This window comes from Podarcis cretensis (genome assembly GCF_951804945.1).
Source record: "Podarcis cretensis genome assembly, chromosome: 14".
Taxonomy (NCBI): Eukaryota; Metazoa; Chordata; class Lepidosauria; order Squamata; family Lacertidae; genus Podarcis; species Podarcis cretensis.
This window is the reverse complement of record NC_137183.1, coordinates 13980184-14004002: the sequence shown is the minus strand read 5'-3', so window position 1 is coordinate 14004002 and position 23819 is coordinate 13980184. Positions and strand designations below refer to the sequence as shown.

Below are 23819 nucleotides of genomic sequence, written 5' to 3'. Positions count from 1 at the left end.
CACTGAGCGTGTTTTTCAATTTTCTCAATGAATTTGCAGAGAGCCCTTTGCGCCTCGGTTTCTGAACGTTTCAAAAGTCAAATGGTCTTCCAGAACGGATTACATTCAAGAACCGAGGTACCACTCGTGTGTGTGTGTGTGTGTGTGTGCATATGTATGTGTGTGTGTGTGTGTGCGTGCGCACATATCTTTGATATTGGATGGGGTATTGTGCATTTTGTACCTATACCTTAGTAAAAATGGGCCGCCGACACAAGACTCTGCAGCAAAACCACCTTGGCTTCCACAAAATCTGAGCATTCGCCTTCTCTAAACAGCTTTAATATTGAGAATGTTTTACCTTGGCTTCCCATTCCATACCGGCCACAGAAATGCCCAAAAGAATGACTACCGTTATAGCACCAATTATTCGGATGTCGTTGGTTGCATCAACCATGATTGCGTTGCTGTTCTGGGGGGAGGAAAGAGTGAGAAAGAAATGATTAAGGATATAGTTTCTGCAGGATAGTTTCTGGCAGCAACATAAAGCAGAAGGAAATGACTAAAGAGGGATTCTGTACATTCCATGGGTAATGAGCCCTGAGTTTCACATTTCTTATGACGGTTGAGCCTCTGTCGTCAAGGTTATTGGCTTGCTAATTAGAACCCTAATTCCCTTTAGTAATTTCGGAACTCTTAACAGCCCTGTAAGAAACATTTCTTTGACCTGGTAGTAGTGGAGGAAAAGCTTATAAATTAGAATTTATGACACATTTAGGGAGTTCTAATTCATGAATAAGGTTGCCGCTTAACACATTTATTAGACCTATGATCGTTATTTTTTTTTTAAAAAAAAAAGTTGTTAGCCAAGGTTCCCTTGCATAACCACATGTAAAGTCTTGCGAGCATGTACCTTGAGCAGCTCCACGACGGTTTCTGCAAATCCAACGACGTACATGGCTACTGCCACGGCATTGGCAAAGGCAAAGATTAGACCAATGGAGCCCCCAAACTCAGGTCCTAAACTTCTGGAGATGAGGTAGTAAGCGCCACCTGTCAACCCAGAAAAGAGTTTCTTTGAGCACATTAACAGAGCTGCCCGAGAAATTTGGGGCTCCCCAGTTAGCGCCACATATACAAAGGATCTCCTGCCCAGTTGCAGAGGGTACAACTCCTGTATTGCACACTCTCCACTGTATGCGATTGGAGATTTCAACCTTGGGCATCATCAGCTATGATGTTGCAAAGGATCCTGGGAGTATCTCTCGGGTTACAAGCTGCTTTGTTGCCCCCTTCCTAAGAGTATTGCTGCCCCATACTAATGCAACTCAAGCTGTTGGGCTAGTTCTACATGTGATACCCAGGGATGGGGAAGCTGTTTTTGGACTCCAGATGTTTTTGAACTTCAGTTCCCAGCAGCCCCAAGCAAGCTATCCCGTGGTCAAGCATGATGGGAATGGTAGTCTGACAAGAACTGAAGGGTCTTTGATTCCCCTGCCCTAAACCAACTTATCCAGATTGTAACCTTGTGGGTTATATAAACTTGCTGCTTTCTCAGTCTGTCAAACAATATATAGTTCTGAAACTAAGGAACTATATATTTCTTAACTTTATTTCTCTCTCTTTTAATCCATCTTCTACCACTCTCTCTTTCTCTCTCTCTTTTCACCTTTTTTATTCCTTTGCCTCTGGAACTATGTTTTTTATTTTACATAGATTAGTGTTTTAGTCTGGACAAAAAAGACCTTTGATAATAATATTGATTTTTTAAAATATAAAATCCAATAAAATATATTAAAAAACAGAACCAAACAACAATATATATTTCTATTTAGGCAACAGCTAAAGTCCTGAAGTAATAATAAGAATAATAAAAATAATTTTGATGATGATAATTTATACCCCGCCCATCTGGCTGAGTTTCCCCAGCCACTCTGCGTGGCTCCCAACAGAATTAATGATAATAATAATAATAATAATAATAATAATAATAAAGCAATACAGCATCAGACATTAAAAACTTCCCTAAACAGGGCTGCCTTCAGATGTCTTCTAAAAGTCAGATAGTTGTTTATTTCCTTGACATCTGATGGGAGGGCGTTCCACAGGGCGGGCGCCACTACCGAGAAGGCCCTCTGCCTAGTTCAGGGCCTTTGAAGTCTTAAGGTTTGTTTCCCAAATGAATATACACTGGTACATCGGGTTACATACGCTTCAGGTTACAGACTCCACTAACCCAGAAATAGTGCTTCAGGTTAAGAACTTTGCTTCAGGATGAGAACAGAAATCGTGCTCCGGCGGCGTGGCGGCAGCAGGAGGCCCCATGAGCTAAAGTGGTGCTCCAGGTTAAGAACAGTTTCATGTTAAGAACGGACCTCCGGAACGAATTAAGTACTTAACCCGAGGTACCACTGTATTTAGGATTGAGTTGGGGGGACCAGGACTGCAGAAATCAAAGTCTAAAGCCTCACTCAGCCATGAAGCTCACTTAGTGGCTGTAGGACAGTTACTATCTCATAGCCCAGCTTGGAAGATATTTTGCCCTCTCGATATTTTGGACTACAACTCCCATCCTTCTGACCATTGACCATGTTGGCTGAGCGTGATGGAAGTTGTGGTCATGAAAACCTGGAGGGCACCATGTTGGCTACCTGACCTAGCCTGTCCCTCAGTGTTGTTGTGAGGGTGAAGTGTTGCGCGGCTAATCACGAGTGTGCTCCCTGGAATTCCTTGGACAGGTAAAAGTGTAATAATAAGGTGAATAAACCTGTACTGTACTGTCCCAAAGGCTTCCCCAACCACATTGCAATCCAATCAAAATATCCCGTGAGAAGTAACTTTCTGCAGACAACAGATTTAAACCACCAAGCTTCTTGCAAATGTGCAAAAACAAATGCTAAAACTGAAGACAACTTCTCACCTGGAATTGTGGGTGGCCATACCAAAATCCAAGACCGGAAGACGTGGAGAAATAAGGATCTGGAGCCTGAAAAGCTGCATGCACTACTCTGATGATTAGGCAATAAAACAAGAACCGGTTTCTAATATTTGCATCCAGCCTAGCCAGTCCTGAGGCTGCATTGGTAAAATGTAAAGGACCCCTGGACGGTTAAGTCCAGTCAAAGGCGACTATGGGGTTGTGGCGCTCATCTTGCTTTCAGGCTGAGGTAGCTGGCGTTTATCCACTGACAGCTTTATGGGTCATGTGGCCAGCAGGACTAAACTGCTTCTGGTGCAACAGGACACTGTGATATGGAAGCCAGAGCGCACAGATATGCCGTTTACCTTCCCTCCGCAATGGTACCTCTTTACCTACTTGCACTGGTGTGCTTTTGAACTGCTACGTTGGCAGGAGCTGGGACAGAGCAATGGGAGCTCACCCCGTTGTGGGGATTCGAACTGCCAACCTTCTGATCGGCAAGCCCAAGAGGCTCAGTGGTTTAGACCACAGCGCCACCTGCGTCCCACTTGAGGCTGCATATTACAAGGATCATTGCTATGCACTCCCCTCTTTTCATGTAATTGCAATCATATTTGGTAAAAGGATTTTGGCCTTTTGCAGGCATACCTAGTACATAGATCAATCTATTTGGAATGCACTCCCACCGGAGGCAGTGATGGCCACCAACCTGGGTAGCTTTAAAAGAAGATTAGGCAAATTCCTGAAGTTATCAATGACTACCAGTAGCTACTTGCTGCAATGGCTATGTTCTACCTCCACTGTCAGAGGCAGCCATGCTTCTGGGATAACAGCTTCTGGGAATCACAAGTGGGCAGGGTGCTTTGGCACCTAGGTCGTGCTTGCCAGTTTCCCGTAGGCATTGGGTTGACCACTGTGAGATCATCATGCTGGACCAGATGTGTTTTCAGCCTGATACAGCAGGCTCTTCTTATGTTCCTATCTATTTTTTATTGTAGTCGCTCATAGTGTTCACCAGTGAGGAAACTTCTAGGGAAGAGCTCTTGTCAGATTACTATTATTAAAGCCAATGATTTGGCCAGAAATGTGGTTGCTCCTCAGGAATAATCACATGTGGTCTGAAACATGGGGAATGTGGAGACTAACATCCCCATCCATCTGCTGCTTGTGTGAGTGTTGGGAGGACCGCTCCCTCTCCTGCCAACTCCATCCGGCCTAGGGGGCGGGGCCTGCACTACCACTACAGTTTAGAGGCCTGAGCAGCTACCGGCAGCAATGGACAAAATGGTTTTAAATGTTTTAATCGCTTTTAATTTGCAGCACTTTAAATGGTGGTTGTTGTTTTTTATAATATTATATTATTTCATTATTTTATTTTTGCTTGGGGTGGGATAAGCACTGAGTCAGCACTATTGTTCCTTGCTTTGTTTTGTTTTGTTTTGTTTTGTTTTGTTCTGTTCTGTTTTATTATTATTATTATTCTGTTAAATTATTATATAGTTTGTATTTTGCCTTTTAAGGGGAAGGGTCATGGCTGCCTGGGAGTGGGCCTCAGCCAATAGATTGGGTGGGGCAGGTTCCACAGGGGGAGATGTATTGGGACACCCGATCTCAGTGATCACGGGCAGGAGGAGGAGTTATGCTAAGACCAGACCATGTCATTACCGAGGAGGCAGGTTTAGTCGTTGTTTGAGGACTATCCCTGCCTCCAGGTCTGGTCCTGACCGGAAGGATACAGTAATCAGCAAGGGAAACCCACATGACCTGAAAGTGTTGCTGTGCAATGCCAGGTCAATGATGAATAAAACCACTGCCATCCACGACCTGATTGTGGATGGAGGATTTGACCTGGCATGTGTGACAGAGACCTGGTTGGATGAAGCAGATGGGCCTGTCCTTGCCGCTGCTTGCCCACCAGGTTTCTCTTACGCACAGCAACCCAGGTCATGTGGGCGGGGAGGGGGGGTTGCAGTGATTTTTAGGAAGTCATTAGTCTGCACCAGGCGTCCTATTGGGAAGACCCAGTTTTCTGAGTGCATGTTCTGGAAGTTGGGCAATAGGGGCAGTACAGGATTCCTACTGGTGTACCGACCTCCCCGCTGCACCAAGGATTCCCTGCCCGAGCTGCTTCAGGTCGTGGCGGATATGCTCCTGGAGACACCTAGCTTGGTTGTCCTGGGGGATTTTAACATCCATGCCGACACGACCTTACAAGGGGCCGCTCGGGACTTCGTGGAAAGCATGGCCTCCATGGGACTGTCCCTGAATAAGTCTGGCCCAACTCATAGCCACGGACATGCCTTAGACTTGGTGTTTACCTCTACGGATGTTGGTGATCTGACATTAACTAAAAGCGAAACAAAAGAAGTGCCATGGTCAGATCACTTCCTGGTGCAACTGGACTTCTCCGCAACCCTTCCCCTCCGCAGGGAGGTGGGACCGATTCGGATGGTCCGCCCCCGCCACTTAATGGATCCAATTGGCTTCCAGAGAGTGGTAGGGGATGCTTTATCCCAAGTTGATGGCCTTTCAGCTGATTCCCTGGTGGCATGCTGGAATGTGGAGTTAACCAGGGCTATTGACTGTCTGGCTCCGAAGCGCCCTCTCCGATTGCATGGAGCCCGGACAGCCCCGTGGTTTTCCCCGGAGCTGAGGGTGATGAAACAATCGTTGAGACGGCTAGAGCGCCGGTGGCAGAAAACTCATTCTGAATCAGACCGGACACGGGTTAGAGCTCAACGTCGAGCCTACCAAGTGGCAATGGCGACAGCGAAGAGGGCCTTCTTCGCCGCCTCCATTGCATCTGCAGAAAACAGCGGCAGGAGACTTTTTCAGGTGGTTCGCAGTTTATCGGAACCACCTGTACCACCAGGGCCTGGTAGGGACCCCAAGATCTCCTGCAATGCTTTTGCAAAGTTTTTTGCAGATAAAATCGCTCAGATTCAGAAGGAGGTAGACTCCACAGTGGGAGCAGGGCCAGGGCGGGAGAGTGCTAGAGTTCTGTCTGGTCCTGTTATATGGGATCAATTCCAATCTGTTACCTCCGAGGATGTGGACAGGCTGCTTGGACAAGTGAAACCGACCACCTGTCTCCTTGATCCTTGCCCATCCTGGCTTATAAAAGCGAGCCGGGAAGGGCTGGGCGATGGGCTTTGCGGGGTGGTGAATGCTTCCCTCTGTGAGGGAGCCTTCCCAGACCTGCTGAAAGAGGCGGTCATTAAACCGCTTCTTAAAAAAACATCTTTAGACCCGGCCAATTTGGCCAACTATCGCCCAGTCTCAAATCTGCCATTCTTGGGCAAGGTGATTGAGCGGGTGGTTGCTGAACAACTCCAAGCACGCCTGGAGGAAACGGACCATTTGGATCCCTTCCAATCGGGATTCAGGCCTCACCATGGGACTGAAACTGCCTTGGTCGCGCTGGTTGATGATCTCCGGCGGGCTAGGGACAAAGGTGAGAGCTGTTTCCTAGTTCTGCTGGATCTCTCAGCGGCCTTTGACACCATCGACCATAACATCCTTCTGGACCGTCTAGAGGGGCTGGGAGCTGGGGGCACTGTCATACAGTGGTTCCGCTCCTTCCTCCTGGGCCGTGTCCAGAAAGTGGTGGTGGGGGGTGAGTGTTCAGACCCCTGGGCTCTCACTTGTGGGGTGCCTCAGGGTTCTGTCCTCTCCCCCATGCTTTTTAATATCTATATGAAGCCGCTGGGAGAGATCATCAGGGGGTTTGGACTGGGTGTTCATCAGTATGCAGATGACACCCAGCTCTACCTCTCCTTTAAATCAGAACCAGTGAAGGCGGTGAAGGTCCTGTGTGAGTGCCTGGAGGCGGTTGGAGGTTGGATGGCGGCTAACAGATTGAGGTTGAATCCTGACAAGACAGAAGTACTGTTTTTGGGGGACAGGAGGCGGGCAGGTGTGGAGGATTCCCTGGTCCTGAATGGGGTAACTGTGCCCCTGAAGGACCAGGTGCGCAGCCTGGGAGTCATTTTGGACTCACAGCTGTCCATGGAGGCGCAGGTTAACTCTGTGTCCAGGGCAGCTGTCTACCAGCTCCACCTGGTACGCAGGCTAAGACCCTACCTCCCCGCGGACTGTCTCGCCAGAGTGGTGCATGCTCTGGTTATCTCACGCTTGGACTACTGCAACGCGCTCTACGTGGGGCTACCTTTGAAGGTGACCCGGAAACTGCAATTAATCCAGAATGTGGCAGCTAGACTGGTGACTGGGAGTGGCCGCCGGGACCACATAACACTGGTTCTGAGAGATCTGCACTGGCTCCCAGTACGTTTCCGAGCACGATTCAAAGTGTTGGTGCTGACCTTTAAAGCCCTAAATGGCCTCGGTCCTGTATACCTGAAGGAGCGTCTCCACCCCCATCGTTCAGCCCGGACACTGAGATCCAGCGCCGAGGGCCTTCTGGCGGTTCCCTCATTGCGAGAAGTGAGGCTACAGGGAACCAGACAGAGGGCCTTCTCGGTAGTGGCGCCCGCCCTGTGGAACGCCCTCCCATCAGATGTCAAAGAGATAAAGAATTACCTGACATTCAGAAGACATCTTAAGGCAGCCCTGTTCAGGGAAGTTTTTAATATGTAATGCTGTACTGTTTTTAACACTGATTGGGAGCCGCCCAGAGTGGCTGGGGAAACTCAGCCAGATGGGCGGGGTATAAATAATAAATTATTATTATTATTATTATTATTATCTTCTCTGAAATGGCACACCTGGGATTTCCATATGTAAATATTCTTCATAGGGATTTTCTGCATCTGCTTTGTAGAATCACCAAATAATGGATTCAGAAAGAGTCAGGAGACCCAATAAGATAAACCCTTGGTTTGCAGCTTGCAAACCAGGATTATCTCCTAGTGCCAGTCCGATTCATAGGACTCCTCATGAGCAGGTACTTTGTGGAAAGGCACCTGCTGAATAAATAGCTACTTTAAGTACATGAGGTACATGCACCTCCTTCGAATAACTTTCTCTGCTTCTGAACAGCTACAGAGTTGGGAATGTTGTCCTAATATCAACCTGCCTTTCTATAAGGCAAACATTTTGACTGCTAGTTTCAATAAATATGGTGAAATTACCCTCTCATCTAATTTGGCTCTCCCAAATATCCTAAATATTGGTCTTTTCCTCTAGGTTAGGCTAACCAATTAACACCAAGTAACGACCCTGCCTCTTCTCATCCAAGCTGTCTCCCATGCTTCAGGTGAGTCCTTGATACTTAGTCATTTTACTTCAATTTATTTGACTTGGATGGGCCAGCACAGTTATCACTCCTCCAGAGATACCTATAGTCTTCATTTGAAACACAAAATTGACTCACCTCCTCTTACCACTCCATTTGTACATATGGCAGACATGGAGATACCTGTTAAAGTTGTAACTACCACACTCAGGCAAATAACTACGACTCCAAGACCTGAAAAAATCCCAGAAAAGATGTTTGACCCTTGGTCATATAATTCATGCTAATTATATATATATATATATATATATATATATATATATATATATGAAACCACCGTTTTCTAGTAAGAAGCCACCATCATTCATGGAGAGGGAAGAGGTCTGACTGGCTCTGTTAAATACCTGGAATTCATGTCATCAAGATAAAGAGTGAGACCCTGGACACTGGTGGAGCGTGCCAGAACTAATCCATGTTCTCAAGAGACTTTGTAACTTAAGGGAGTAAGAAACAAGTTAATGAATCCAGTGATCTCCACGAAGTTTTCCATCTTTAAGCAATCTGGATTGCCATGTCCACTGAAGAAAACCTGCAATGTTCTGAATGCATTAAAAAAAAAAAATGAAAGAGAAAAAGAACAAAAGCATCTCCAGGAAAATAAGATGATTCTGTTTCTCCATCGGTCTCAGATAGGATCATCTGACCTTTGTGAACTGAACTTTTTGATTCAGGAAAAAGATTAAGAATCAGTAAATTATAGCGTCTCAATACTGCTGGTTATACAACTCACCTTCTGATTCCTTTGAGTCTACGGTCCACTGTGCTGTTATTTTAGGTTGAGGAACCCTTTTACTTGTCTAATAGTAAGACAATACATGGGGAACTATTTCTGAACACCAAGAGTAAGAGGGCTGGGGAGAAACATCCTAAAGATATTTAATTTTTACCTCCACGGACAAAACCATTAGTTGCTATTGCAGAAGTTGATAAGCCAGTAATAGAGGTGACCATGGTGGCAAGGAGGATAATGATAACTCCAAGACCTGTCAGCAATGAAAAGATGAAAAATGAAACTTGTGGCTCATAACTCACTACAATTGTTATTTAAAGTAGTAGAGAAATCAGACTTTGTCTTTCACTGGTAAAACCGCTTCATCATTACAGCTATATGAATATCTGTTTCCTCTCTCTTCCTCATTTTAGCTATGTCACGTAAGACTATATAAGCCAGAGTGGTGCATGCTCTAGTTATCTCCTGCTTGGGCTACTGCAATGTGCTCTATGTGGGGCTACCTTTGAAGGTGACCCGGAAACTATAACTAATCCAGAATGCGGCAGCTAGACTGGTGACTGGGGGCGGCTGCTGAGACCATATGACACTGGTCCTGAAAGACCTACATTGGCTCCCAGTATGTTTCCGAGCACAATTCAAAGTGTTGGTGCTGACCTTTAAAGCACTAAACTGCCTTAGCCCAGTATACCTGAAGGAGCATCTCCACCCCCACCATTCTGCCCAGACACTGAGGTCCAGCTCCGAGGGCCTTCTGGAGGTTCCCTCACTGCAAGAAGTGAAGCTACAGGGAACCAGGCAGAGGGCCTTCTCGGTGGTGGTGCCCACCCTGTGGAACGCCCTCCCATCAGATATCAAGGAAATAAACAACTATCTGACTTTTAGAAGGCATCTGAAGGCAGATCTGTTTAGGGAAGTTTTTAATGCCTGATGTTTTATTGTGTTTTTAAAATTCTGTTGGAAGCCACCCAGAGTGGCTGGTATAAATTATTATTATATGGTATAGATTATTATTATTATTATTATTATTATTATTATTATTATTTATTATTTATTATTATTTATTATTATTATTATTATTGACCTTCATTGGCTCCCAGTATGTTTCCGAGCACAATTCAAAGTGTTAATGCTGACCTTTAAACCCCTAAATGTCCTCAGGGTATAAACAAATTGTTGTTGTTGTTGTTGTTATTTTAGGAATCAGATCCTCTTAATGTTCTGTATAGCACTTGGCAAATTTTGGTTAAATAACCATATTGTAATCAATGGGAGCAGCAGTAAGAGACAAAGCATGGGGTCTGTATCTAACTAATTGGGCACGTGGAAAAACCTACATGAATGCATTGGAACTTCTCTCTCCCCTCATGTGCCCCCTACACCACCCCCAGCTCTGTTCTGGGGGGTTGGAGAAACCACCAGAGCAAACTTTGGGGTGCACTGGAGGAGAAGATGGAGAGGAAGTTATGTTGTGCTCATATAAGTTACTCTATGTGTGCCTTGATTTAGTTGGCTACAAGCCTGAGTACCTGCGTTTGTTCACATTCATCCCTTGCAGCTAACAAAACTAGGCTTTATTTCATCCGGGTCAAAGACCCAGTTTGGAACCCCCGACTCGCATTTGCGTGCACACACACACACACACACGCACACACACAGGCGGGAGCCTCCATGGCGCCACTCTGGAGGCTTCGCCTGGGGCAAAAAACCTGTCTAGTTCCATTATAGCGACAGCTTTGCTTCACTTATCTGCCTGCTCCATCTGTTGTCTCCTCCTCTGTCAACATATTGATTGCAAGCTGCTTGCAGACTTCTCTTGCCTTCATGTTACTCAGCAACATGTGGTATCTGTTGATCATATTTTAATAACTAATACCGTAAAGTGGTACCTCGGGTTACAGACGCTTCAGGTTACAGACTCCGCTAACCCAGAAATAGTACGTCAGGTTAAGAACTTTGCTTCAGGATGAGAACAGAAATCGTGCTCCGGCGGCGTGGCGGCAGCAGGAGGCCCCATTAGCTAAAGTGGTGCTTCAGGTTAAGAACAGTTTCAGGTTAAGAACAGACCTCCGGAACGAATTAAATTAACCTGAGGTACCACTGTACTTTTCCATGTGCAAGACACCCCCATGTATAAGATGACCCCTATTTTTTTTGAACCCAAAATTAAGAAAATAAAACCCTAAAATAGAAGTGAAAAGCTGGATGATCTGCGGTGGCGGCAAGTTGTTTATCTTTTTGGGGGGCGGCTGCATGAGGAGCATGTAGTGCACCATGGTGCAGAAGCAAAGTGCAGAAGCAGTGGACACCACACACTCCCCCTCGGCAGCAGCTGTGGCGGTGGCGGCGGAGAAGGAGGCTCCCAGGGAGGATGTTGAGGAAGCGCCAGGGGAACGGAAAGCCCATTTTGCTCTGGGCCATGCCATCGAGCAAACTGAGCTGAGAAGAAGAAGAAGAAGAAGAAGAAGAAGAAGAAGAAGAAGAAGAGTTTGGATTTGATATCCCGCCTTTCACTCCCTTTAAGGAGTCTCAAAGTGGCTAACATTCTCCTTTCCCTTCCTCCCCCACAACAAACACTCTGTGAGGTGAGTGGGGCTGAGAGACTTCAGAGAAGTGTGACTGGCCCAAGGTTACCCAGCCGCTGCATGTGGAGGAGTGGAGACGCGAACCCGATTCCCCAGATTACGAGACTACCGCTCTTAACCACTACACCACACTGAGGAAGGGGGTGAGCTGGCTTGGGGAAGGATGGGAGTTTGAGAGGGGAAGAGGAAAAAAAGGAAAGAAGGGCAAGGAGAGGTAGCTGAGGCAGCTCCTGTGGTTGAGTCGGTGGAGGCTTCAGGAGGCAAGCCAGTCGCCGGCATGCAGCCCGGAGGGGGAGGAGAAAGGGGGGAACATAGCTGTCAAGTGTCCCTTATTTGAAGGGACAGTCCCTTATTCCAGCGCCATGTCCCGCTGCTGTCCCTTATTGATGGCTGTCCCTTAAATGTCCCTTAAATGATGTCCCTTAAATTTCAAAGGAAGCAGCTCCTCTCCCTCCCTCCCTGCCGGCCAGGGAGGAGGGAGGCTCCAACTGTGTTGCTTGTCTGTGTTGCTCACTCAATAAGAAGTCTAAGAATGACTGGGGAGTGGAGCTTGCATGCCTTGTGTGTGGCTAGTTAATGCAAGCTGAGGGGGTTTTTGAACGCTGGACGCCATTTTGTTGCACGTGCTGCTGCAAACTTTGCAGTGCAAAGCCAGGCCGGGGAGCCATCTTAAGTTGAGGCTGCATAGGCCTCGTGGTGCATGTGATTCAGATTCTATTCAGTTGAACCTCTGGTTACAAAGTTGATTGGACAGTGTTCTCGAAGCTACCCAGCATGAGTTTGACCAGACTGCAGGAGGACAGGAAGACTGGAGCGCCTGGAACAGGTGAGGCTGCAGGTCCCTTATTTTGGCTGCTGGTCCCTTATTTTCAAATCTGTAAGTTGACAGCTATGGGGGGGGGGAGGCAGCAGGAGGAACCGCCTCAGCCTGCCCGAGCCAAAATCCTGGACTTATGTTTCAGGGATCAGCAAACTTTTTCAGCCATGGGCTGGTCCACACTTCCTCAGACCTTGTGGTGGTCCAGACTATATTTTGCGGGGGGAGGGGAATGAACCAATTCCTATGCCCCACAAATAACCCAGAGATGCATTTTAAATAAAAGGACACATTCTACTCATGTAAAAACACGCTGATTCCCAGACCGTTCGTGGGCTGGATTCAGAAGGCGATTGGGCAGCATCCGGCCCCGGGCCTTAGTTTGCCTATCAATGCTTAAATATTTAAAAAATCCCCCCAGATGCCCATGCTCCGTGTACAAGACGATCCCCCATTTTTTTACTATTTTTTAAAGTGAAAAACCTCGTTTTATACACGGAAAAATACAGTAATTTTGTGGTGCTGGTAGCAGTAATTTCTCCACAGTACAGTAGCCTGCTTCAGAATGGGACAAACCATTTTAACGTCCCAATCAAAGCAATGAAGTGTTAATAAATGAGCCACATCTGGATCCTGGATCATACTATTCGTTATCTCCCTATGCGCAGGAGGGAGCAAGATTGTGCGTCTCTCCCACCCAGCACATCCCTCCAGGAACCTGCCCCCATCATTCCTAGACATCCATACCTAGACATTATGTTTGAAGAGGCGCACACAATCCAATGCATGCAAAACCAAATTACATCAGCAACAACCACCCCACAATTTGGGAACTGACCACGTGATTTGGGCTTATGTACAGAGTGGATTTAGATGTGTACAAAATATTCAAATGCTATAACCACACATAGGTGTCTGGGAGAATCTGCAGCAAGATAGCCACATTTGGTGATGAGGCAGCACAGGGACAAGATTGGGGAGCATATCACCCAAATTCTGAATACTAGCAAATTATATTTTTGGAATTAAATTTGGGGTGGCGGAAGCAGAGCCATTGTGGTAGCTCTTGTTACAAAGTAACGCCAAGCTCTGATTAAAGTTTAGATTAAAAACCCCAGTTGTAAGGGCATTAAATAACATTAAAATGAATGGCTCTTGCCCGTGGCTATTTTCATACCTCGGAACAAAGTAATGCTTCTTGATAATGGCAATAAGTTACTAAACTACCCTTAAAAAAGGAACTAATTTTGCATGAAACCCCTGAGCAAAGTCTTGGCAATGTTAAGATGTGGAGTTTTCATGGCAAGGCATATACTTATATGTGCTTCCAGCTGCAAGGCCTCATTTGGTATGCATCATAAAACCGGCAAGCACCCTTTTGTCAGGCACAGTGCCAGGTGCAAACATGCAATGCTGTGGAGATGGAGAAAACTTCCCGTCTCCCCTTCATTTATTCCAGCAGGTTTCCTGCCAAGCAATTCTCCTCTAAATAGCAAAAGTTCTTTTGCTGTGTGATCCTGTACATGCCTGCTTAGAAACAAGTTCCACTGAGTTCAGTGGGACTTACTCCCAGGTAAGCATGAAATCAGCCCTGAGTGCTCACTGGAAGGACAGATCCTGAAGCTGAGGCTCCAATACATTAGCCACCTCACGAGAAGAGAGGACTCCCTGGAAAAGACTCTGAAGATTGAGGGCACAAGGAGAATGAGGTCACTAGTTCAAAAAGGTTGGCGACCCTATCCATAGTGAAACAAACCCCTAGGAACCTCTTCCTCCTCATTCATTCATTCATTTATTAACAAGATGTATATACCAATTATGTATGGCAGTAAGAGCTGGACCATAAAGAAGACTGATCACTGAAGAATTGATGCTTTTGAATTATGGTGCTGGAGGAGACTCTTGAGAGTCCCATGGACTGCAAGAAGATCAAACCTATTCATTCTTAAGGAAATCAGCCCTGAGTGTTCACTGGAAGGACAGATCCGGAAGCGGAGGCTCCAATACTTTGGCCACCTCATGAGACGAAGACTCCCTGGAAAAGACTCTGATGTTGGGAAAGATGGAGGGCAAAAAGAGAAGGGGACGACAGAGGACGAGATGGTTGGACAGTGTTCTTGAAGCTACCAACATGAGTTTGACCAAACTGCGGGAGGCAGTGGAAGACAAGAGTGCCTGGCGTGCTCTGGTCCATGGGGTCACAAAGAGTCGGACACGACTAAACAACAACAAAGCATGCACAGAATTAAACCTTAAGCCTAATTGCAGGTTTTTTTTTCCATATAGCTCAAATACACATCCAGAAATCCTTATTCCAACAAAATGCCTTTGGAGCGAAAGTCCCATCTGCACTATACATCTAGAGCAATATCATTTAAATGGTCATGGCTTCCTGCAAAGAATCCTGGGAACTGTAGTTTGTTAAGGGTGCTGAGAGTTCTTAGGAGAACTCTGACTTCCGGGTTAGCGCGATCTGGTTAATGGCGGATTCCCTCCGAGCTCCGGAGGGAATCGGCTCCGCTGGAGAAGGGTTCTACCGCGACGGCGACGCGGGGACCCTCAGAAACCACAGGCGCTGAAGCCTGCGGACTTGGTGACTCGGCGGGCACCTAAAGCGCCCCCCCGACCCACGAAGAGCCTTTTTAAAGGCTGCGGAGAGGGTACGGGGAGCGGCGTGGTGCTGTGAGTGGACCGCTACTGCAGTGGAGCGAAGCCGCGAGCCATGGCCGGAGACCGCTGACTTTCTTCCCTGAAATTCGGACTTTAATTAATCCGTGAGTAAAATGGAATTTGGACTTTAAAATTTCAACCTTTGAATTCGGTACGATCGGGGGATGTGCTAAAGGGAAGTCCGCACCCCCCTGCTTACAGAAGATTTAAAGCAAGGATCAGAGAACTAAGGTGGAGAGTTTTTTTCTTTTTGGTGTTTTTAAAAAGATAATATTTTCATTAATTTGACAGAAGAAGATTTGTGCTGGAGAGTAAGAGTGGAATTTTAGAAGTCTTTGTCTAAACCCCCCCCCCCCCCCGCCCCAGACCCGGGAGTGTCCTGTATGTGAGCTGGAGAAAAAGGAACAAGGAGTTTGACAGCTGTCAAAGGAGCTGTCAAACTGGCAGTGAAAGTTAAAAATCTTATTATTTAACACCTTTCTGGACTAAATTTGTTATATTTGAATTAAACTGGTTGGGGACAAAGTAGTGAAATAACAAAGTAACGGACTGTTGGGAAAAACTATTAAGTAACCAGAATCCCCCTAGGGGAAACATTGAAACACTACAATGGCTGCAGATGGAAAACTACAGGCAGAGATAGAAAGAATGTTTTTTCTCGTGGGAAAGTTACAGGAGCAGACTACGGCTATGAGTAAACAACTTATAACCTTGAACTCTAAAATAAGTGACTCTGCTGAATGCACAATGGATTTGACCGGGAAAAAATCTACAGCTGAATTAGAAGAGATAACTTCGGAACAGGAGGAGAGGGAACAAGGGCCAGTACAGATGGAGAGTACCAACCAGAAGCCTACATTGTCAGAACATAAAGAAGAAGACCTTTGGATTACAAATCTGCGAAAGATGCGAAAGATGCAAAAGAGGAGGGAGGAAGCCCCTGGAACACTTGGAATATTTGAATTTAAAAGAAGCAAGAAATATGATTGGGGCTTCCTCTTTGAGTATGGAAGATTAGCTGACCTTTCGCAGCAGCTGGTACCAAGCACTTTGGATGGAAGAAAATCTGACGAGACTGAGCTAGAACTCCTTCGAGACCCGATGACCAACAAAGAGGGCTACCAACAAAATCGGCAGAGAGAGACTGACAGAGATTTAAAGGCCTCAGATGTGAGGAATCCAGGCTAAAAACTGTTTTTGTGGACATGGAGACATTGGGAAGGGACAGAAACCGGGGCGGGGGGGGGGAAAGAATTTTTTTTTAAAAAATGTTTATGACCTTTGTGTTTGATTATTATGACCTATTTTTAAGATAAAAGGGAAATTCGTGGAAGGAATTTGAGTCGACCTTAGAAAAGGATTTAATATTTATAAGAAAATTGGATAAGTAAAATTTGGGCAAGTAATAAGAATTAAGTATTTCTTTAAAAATATATATATATAATAATAATATGTAAAGGATGAGAGATATGAACTTGCTGAGCTAATTTAATTGAATTAGGATGTATGAAGGGGGGGTGGGGGGAGGTCAAGAACTGGGGTTAGGAAAGTAGGGATATGAAACTTTATATGTGTTGTCTTTGTCTGTGTGTGTGTGTTTGTGTTTATAAAATGTGAAAACTCAATAAAAATTTTATAAAAAAAAAAAGAGAGTTCTTAGGAGAACTCTGTTCCCTTCACAGAGCTATGATTCAGAGAATTCTTCCTCCTTAGAATTGCCTTCAGTGATCTCAATGGGGGGTGGGGTGGAGAGGATGGGGGCAAAATTATTTGTTGGCTCTGGCTCCATCTTTCAGTGGCTCTGCTCCACCAACTGTTGGTACTCCTGTCTTGCACCCTACTAGTCCCAACACCACCAGCCACCACTGGGTACAATCCTTAGCCATAATCCCAGTGCAGCTGGTGTTCATGTTCAGAAACAACAACAACTCAGTTATGTGTGGAGATGCCTTCCCTGTCACTGCTGTCTCCCAATCATCTCAGAATCTAGCATTCATCCAAATCCTTCTGGTACAGTCGTACCTAGGTTTGCGAACGCCTTGCGACTCAAATGTTTTGGCTCCTGAACACTGCAAACCCAGAAGTGAGTGTTCTGGTTTGCGAACGTTCTTTTGGAACCCAATCGTCCAATGAGGCTTCCATGGCTTCCGATTGGCTGTAGGAAGCTCCTGCAGCCAATCAGAAGCCGCGCCTTAGTTTTCGAACGTTTTCAGAAGGCGAATGGACTTCCGGAATGGATTCCATTCAAAACCAAGGCACGACTGTACTTAGGTATACTTTCTGCTCCCTGTAGGTAGACAACTTATAAATTTCTTTGCTCCAACTGGCTTGTTCACATCCACACAGCTTTTGCCTTTTTTACTAAAAAAATGAAAAAAAAATGGTTCATTTTCACGAGGAGTACTTGCCGTCTGAGCGCAACTGAACTGCGTGTTTTCTAAAGAAAACAGATTTCACTGTAGGGGTTCCAGCCCCTTAGGAGTAAAATACAGTGTGTACATCATCAACAAGACTCAGGCTGCAAAAGTCTATCTGACATCACCTTCATTTTATCAGGAAGCTTGTGTGTCAATTAGATACTGTTTGAAGTTTACTTTCAGTGATTTTGAGGTGGCTGGGTTTAATATTCCCAGTGCTTTTTTTCTGGGGGGACACAGGGGTATGCATACCCCTAAACATTTTGTGAATCTTTGTACTTTTGTCCATTTACTGTATTTATTTCCACCAATTTGAACTATAAAATGGTGATTTTCTTGAATCAAAATGAGATTACCCCTAAACATTTTTTTAGAAAAAAGCACTGATTATTCCTGTTATTTTGCAAGTCTGTAGGATGGTGTTGTTTCCCCAACAGTGATGTTATTTCCCTGCTAAACATGAAGGCAGCTGTTGTTGACAGGAAACACCCTGCATCAGCTCCTCATAATTTTTTTTCTGCGATAGATTGCACAACAATGAGCAGATAGTCTCACACACGTCATACATACTGATTGTGATTCTCAGATTTCGGTTCAGTCCATTAAAAACACACTGTCTAGTTAACATGTGTTTTAGTGATATGCCTTTTAAAAGCAATGTTTTGCAAATTCTCTTGCAGAAATGGGCCATATAAAAAGACATTGCATTTACCTTTTCTACCGTCTGCAAAAAAGAAACGGCGTTCTTTCAATCGATAGTATCCTGGTTCTTGTGTTAGCGCTGCTGTTGTTGGAGCTCCATCTAAAATGACCCAACATTCCTTCTACAGCTGCAGTGCAAAATGTGCTTTGGTTTCAGGGAGAGATGGACCGGAGCATTTGATACTAATGGCAGCTTGCCTCCTAGAGCAAATAGCAGCTTGGTATTCATCAGAAGGTATTCATTCATTCATCAAAAGGGACGCAGGTGGCACTGTCGGTTAAACCACAGAGCCTAGGACTTGCCGATCAGAAGGTCGGCAGTTCGAATCCCCGCAACGGGGTGAGCTCCCGTTGCTCGGTCCCTGCTCCTGCCAACCTAGCAGTTCGAAAGCATGTCAAAGTGCAAGTAGATAAATAGGTACTGCTCCGGCGGGAAGGTAAACGGCGCTTCCGTGCGCGCCACATGACCCGGAAGCTGTATGCTGGCTGCCTCAGCCAGTAAAGCGAGATGAGCACCGCAACCCCAGAGTCGGTCATGACTAGACCTAATGGTCAGGGGTCCCTTTACCTTTACCTTTACTATTCATCAGAAGCACCTTGCAATGGGAAGGCAAGCTTCTAAACCTACCCCACCCTGGTGTTTTGAAAGGGGAGTCTAAATGCCCTAGTAAAGGGCCTTTCTCTATATGTGAAGTCTGAGTTGGCCACACCCATTCCCAGTATGCAGCCCCCAGAGGACTGACCAAGGGTGAATGCAGCTCTCAGACCAAAGGAGATCTGCCCCCTCCCTATAGGGGCTGAATCAGTAATAATGTACAGCCATATATGGGGGGGGGGGAGTTGCTGCTGGAGGGGGTGTTGCTGCTGCTATTGCAGTTGGTTTTTGTAGCTTTATTTTAGATTGTGCTGTGTTTAGATTTTAGATTGTGCTGTGATTTATGTCTAAATTGTTCAGTTTGGTTACATTTTTATTAATGTTTGATTTCTTGTGTATTTTTTAAATAAATTTATTAGAATATAAAGAATTCAGAGCTTCTTATCAAATCTCTTTTCCCCCTCTAAACTAAAACAGTAATCTAAGTATCTTATCAAAAGGAAAAGAGAGAAGAAAAAGAGCAAGAAAGAAAAAGGAAAAAGAGAAGAATATAAATATAATAAAGAAATAGTTTGGTTTCATATTTTTAATGTTTTATTTATTGTTTATGTTGTGGTTATGTATTTTTTTCATGTTGTAAGCCACCTTGAGCATAGTTTGAACTGTGGAAAGGTGGCGTAGAAATAAAATTATAGATGTATGTATGTATGTATGTATGAAAGTGCCTCTGCCCGATTAAAGGAAAATCAAAACATACATTGAATGCATACATTGTCGATTATGTGTTACACTTGTTTAAGCTGCTTAGAGCAGATCAGTTTGTTGTTGTTGTTGGTGGTGGTGGTGTTATTTATATGCCATCCATCCGACTGGGTTCCCCCAGCCACTCTGGGCGACTTCCAACAAATTAAATAACAATATGAAAATAAATCAAACATGTAAACTTCCCTGAACAGGGCTGCCTTCAGATGCCTTAGTTTCATACACCTACCTGGTTAATACAGGGTGGGTACCAAACACTCCATGCTCTTCATTATAATTGTATATGTTGTTTTTCCTTTGGGCACACATATGGAATGATAGTGTAGACCAGTGGATCTGAAACTTTGTGTTATTAGGCTACTATTTCCATATTGACCTCTGCCTGGATCAACTAGGCTTCTGGGGGAGTCTCTTAGGAACCTCACTGCTATAGACCCAGGCTGAATATATCTTCTACTTTTACAGCACATTTAAATCACACTGCCTTCCCCAAGAACACTGAACACTGCAGTTTGTTAAAGGTAATGGGCATTGTAGCTCCTTAAGGGGTAAACCTTTGAGGGGAAATTTGTGCTTTGATTATCGTCTTCCAAAGCAACTACTTTACAGTCATACCTCGGGTTACAGACGCTTCAGGTTTGCGTTTTTTTGGGTTACGGACCGCCGAAACCTGGAAGTACCAGAACTGGTTACTTCTGGGTTTTGGTGGTTGCGCATGTGCAGAAGTGCTAAATCGTGCTTTGCACATGCGCAGAAGCACCAAATTGCAACCCGTGTGCGCGCAGACGTGCCGCTGTGGGTTGCGGACGCTGTGGGTTGCGAAAGTGCATCCCACACGAATCACATCCGCAACCCAAGCGTCCACTGTGTTCCGAACTTAAAAATGGAAAGCGCAATGCTGGTGGTCAACAAAAGATCTGTACAGACTCCCTCAAGGCAAATCTTTAAAAATGTCATATAAACACAGACAACTGGGAAACACTGGCCTGTGAGCGCTCCAGTTGGAGAACAGCCTTGACCAAAGGTGTCATGGGCTTTGAAGACACTCGAACTTCAGGATGCAATGGAGAAACGCACTAAGAAGATGGCACGCTTGGCAAACCCTCACCGTGATCAACCTCCGCCCGGAAACCAATGTCCCCACTGTAGAAGGACGTGTGGATCCAGAATTGGCCTCCACAACCACTTACGGACTCACTGTTAAAACCATGTTCATGGAAGACGATCTTACTCGGCTACGAGTGATCACCAAAGAAGAAGAAGAAAGGTTCAGGGTGTACTGAGCCCCCTTTCCCATGAATAGGAGTAACCCTGTCTCTAGAGTGCATTGCTTCAGACTTCAAAGGGTGTGGGTTTTACAGTATATGATGGATTGCTGCCCCACAAAAGGTGAGGAAACAATCCAACACAGGGAAAACTTGATGTAAGAAGAATGGTTCTCGCCTTTCCCTCTCGCTGATGCGGTAGTTTTCTATAAGCGGTGATTTATTTGCTTTTCAGGCTGAAGCATTCGGCCATGTGTACAGTCCAGAAATGGGTGGATGGCCTCCGTTTGCTGTTTGTGAGAACCAGACTCTTAAAAAGCTCCTAAAAATAGTCAAATAATTCAAAATGTATGGCTTTAAAGATGCAGTGCCAAACTGTAAGGTGCGTACTTTTCATTTATATACAGTGCTTGCCATCAACACAGTACTGAATATTAGACTGACACAAGAAGCTGCTTTTGGAATAGACAAGGTTTTTGTCTGAAAAGCTAGATGAAGGTATGATAAGTAAATCCTGCTCCATAATCTGATGGTTGGCACATTAGGTTATTAGTCCTGATTGATTTAATAGAGTTGTATTCAATGCTAGCCTTTCTCAGAGTAGGCCCATCAAAGTTAATGGGCATGACAAACTACATTAATGTCAAAGTAGGATTTAGTTTGAGACAAAGCATAATTTTGAAAGTATTCACATGTCTGTTCCTTTTAAAGATAGCAATTTACACAAAATAGTTTTTTTTATAATTATAAAAAAGATGTTAAACAAATGTGTGCCATTATACCCATTCACACTTTAGTTTAAATGCTAATCATCTTTGTTGAAAATTTCTCCTGTTTCTCCTTCATATAGTGGAAAAATATACTTTTAAAAATACGTACCAATTCCAGCTTGACCTACAATCCAGGAGAGTCGGATGAAGAGCATCACCCCCCAAATATTCAGCATGCATCTCACCTAAATTATAAACAAAGACAATTGCATCACCATGTAATTGCAGAATGCAAGAGTTTTCCGTGTATAAAAATAACCTATGGCTTTGAAGACTATGATCAGTTCAGTGAAAATGTTTAACAAGGCTATGAGACAAAACAGTCAAATGTAAAAGTGGTCATAACACAACAAACAACAGCAATGACCAGTGGCCCTTCATGTTGTGTTAAGGCATTTGCCGCAAATGGTATCATGCAAGATAGGCCCACCCTCATTTCCCCCCAACCCTACTAGCTGTAGCCTGAGATCTTCACATCTTGATCTGGGGAAATATTTCCACATTTAGCTGAATGCACAGAGAATCCTTCATGCATTTCCTTCCACTCGAGGAAAGAGTCTGGGTGGGTTGGATAGTGGGGCAGTGCAAACAGTTACACTGTTCATAATAGAACATGTGGAGACAACTGTCAGAACAGTGCTTTAAATGACATTTTTAAAAGACCTAACGGTAAAGGGACCCCTGATCATTAGGTCCAGTCGTGGCCGACTCTGGGGTTGCGACGCTCATCTTGCTTTATTGGCCGAGGGAGACTGCGTACAGCTTCCGGGTCAAGTGGCCAGCATGACTAAGCCGCTTCTGGCGAACCAGAGCAGCACATAGAAATGCTGTTTACCTTCCCGTCGGAGCGGTACCTATTTATCTACTTGCACTTTGATGTGCGTTCCAACTGCTAAGTTGGCAGGAGCAGGGACCGAGCAACGGGAGCTCACCCCGTCGCAGGGATTTGAACCCCCAACCTTCTGATCAGCAAGTCCTAGGCTCTGTGGTTTAACCCACAGCACCACCCGCATCCCTTCCAAAAAAAAGAGAGACATATATGAATGCTAATTGAAGCTGCCCATAGAGAGAGAGGGAGGAGGAGATGCAAAGCAAAAAACACAAACCCTGATATACTAACCAGAGCAATTAAACTCCAGCACAAGCAATTGCATGTGCAGAGGAGGGCAACCAAGATGATTAAGGGTCTGGAAACCAAGCATTGTATGGAACAGTTGAGGGAGTTGTGTATGTTTAGCCTGGAAAAGAGGAGACTGAGGGGAGCTATGATAGCCTCCTTCAAATTTCTAAAGGGCTGTGATGTGGAAGCTGGATCAAGCTTGTTTTCTCCTGCTCCAGAGGGTAGGACTTCTGGTGACTTCACGTCACCAGAAAGGAGATTCTGACTAAAAACTAGGAAGAACTTTCTGACAGCAAGGGCTGTTCAACAGTGGAATGGACTTCCTCAGAATGTGGTGGCATCTCCTTCCTTGGAGGCTTTTAAGCAGAGGTTGGATGGCCATCTGTCATAGATGCTTTAGTCGAGATTCCTGCACCACAAGAGGTTAGACTAGATGACCCTAGGGGTCTCTTCTAGGATATATATTTTGCTTACCAGGACCCCTTTCACCCATCCAAATTTCACAAAGCCTCCTTTGATTTCTTCTTCCTTGTTGGATTCCGCTTCTTCTGTATTGTCATCTGCTTTGGCGAATTTGTCAACTGAACCAGAAGTCACCGCAATGTTCTAAACAACGACAAAAAAATATTTTAAAAGGCATTTAGTATTGTCTTACAGATGAAAGGAACAGGAGCGTGTCTAGCCTGTGGTTCCACAGGAAGACAGGAAATATGCAGAATGTCTGATCAGGGATACAGCAATCTGGAAATCTCAGCTTTCCCCCTTTTAAAAGGAAGCAAGGTTCTGGCATTTATGATTGTGAAGATATGGGCAATGCCGCTGCAAATAAGACACCAAAGCAAATGAGATTTTCAGTGGTTGGAGGTTGCGCTTCAGGACCTGGATAGCTCCCTTCTGTAATTAGCAAAACTATAACAAATCGTGCAAAACAGGAGAAAACAAGCAAATCTCCAGCTTTCCCCCTCACATGGAATACAACATCGTTCTGCCAAGGCATGCCAAGACTTTTTCTCTACATATCATTTTCTCATTTCATTAGGGACTTGAAAGAGACAGAATCTTGGATGGTGTGAATTTTCTAGAGATATATTCATATATCCATGGCCTCTAAAAATTCTCCATGCTATTTTTGGTGGCAAATTTTGAGTGTGTGTGTGTGTGTGTGTGTGTGTGTGTGTGTGTGTGTTTCATGGTATTTTCTACAGAGGAGGACAAGAATTCTCAAACAGCTCA

The 23819-nt window shown here is 45.0% G+C and overlaps 1 protein-coding gene across 2 annotated transcripts in view; it reads right to left on the bottom strand.

Annotated features, from left to right (window-relative positions):
* SLC12A1 (solute carrier family 12 member 1) overlaps nt 1-23819 on the bottom strand; it is an 82339-nt gene that overhangs the window by 55010 nt on the left and 3510 nt on the right. The window contains exons 2-7 of one of the 2 annotated variants that reach the window (XM_079953188.1): nt 23061-23192; nt 21576-21651; nt 9041-9136; nt 8232-8327; nt 893-1032; nt 341-451 (exon numbers count right to left, since the gene is read on the bottom strand). In XM_079953188.1, coding sequence (XP_079809314.1) covers nt 341-451; nt 893-1032; nt 8232-8327; nt 9041-9136; nt 21576-21651; nt 23061-23192 — 651 coding nt within the window. The remainder of the gene's footprint in view (nt 1-340; nt 452-892; nt 1033-8231; nt 8328-9040; nt 9137-21575; nt 21652-23060; nt 23193-23819) is intronic. The other variant, XM_079953187.1, reaches the window with a different exon arrangement.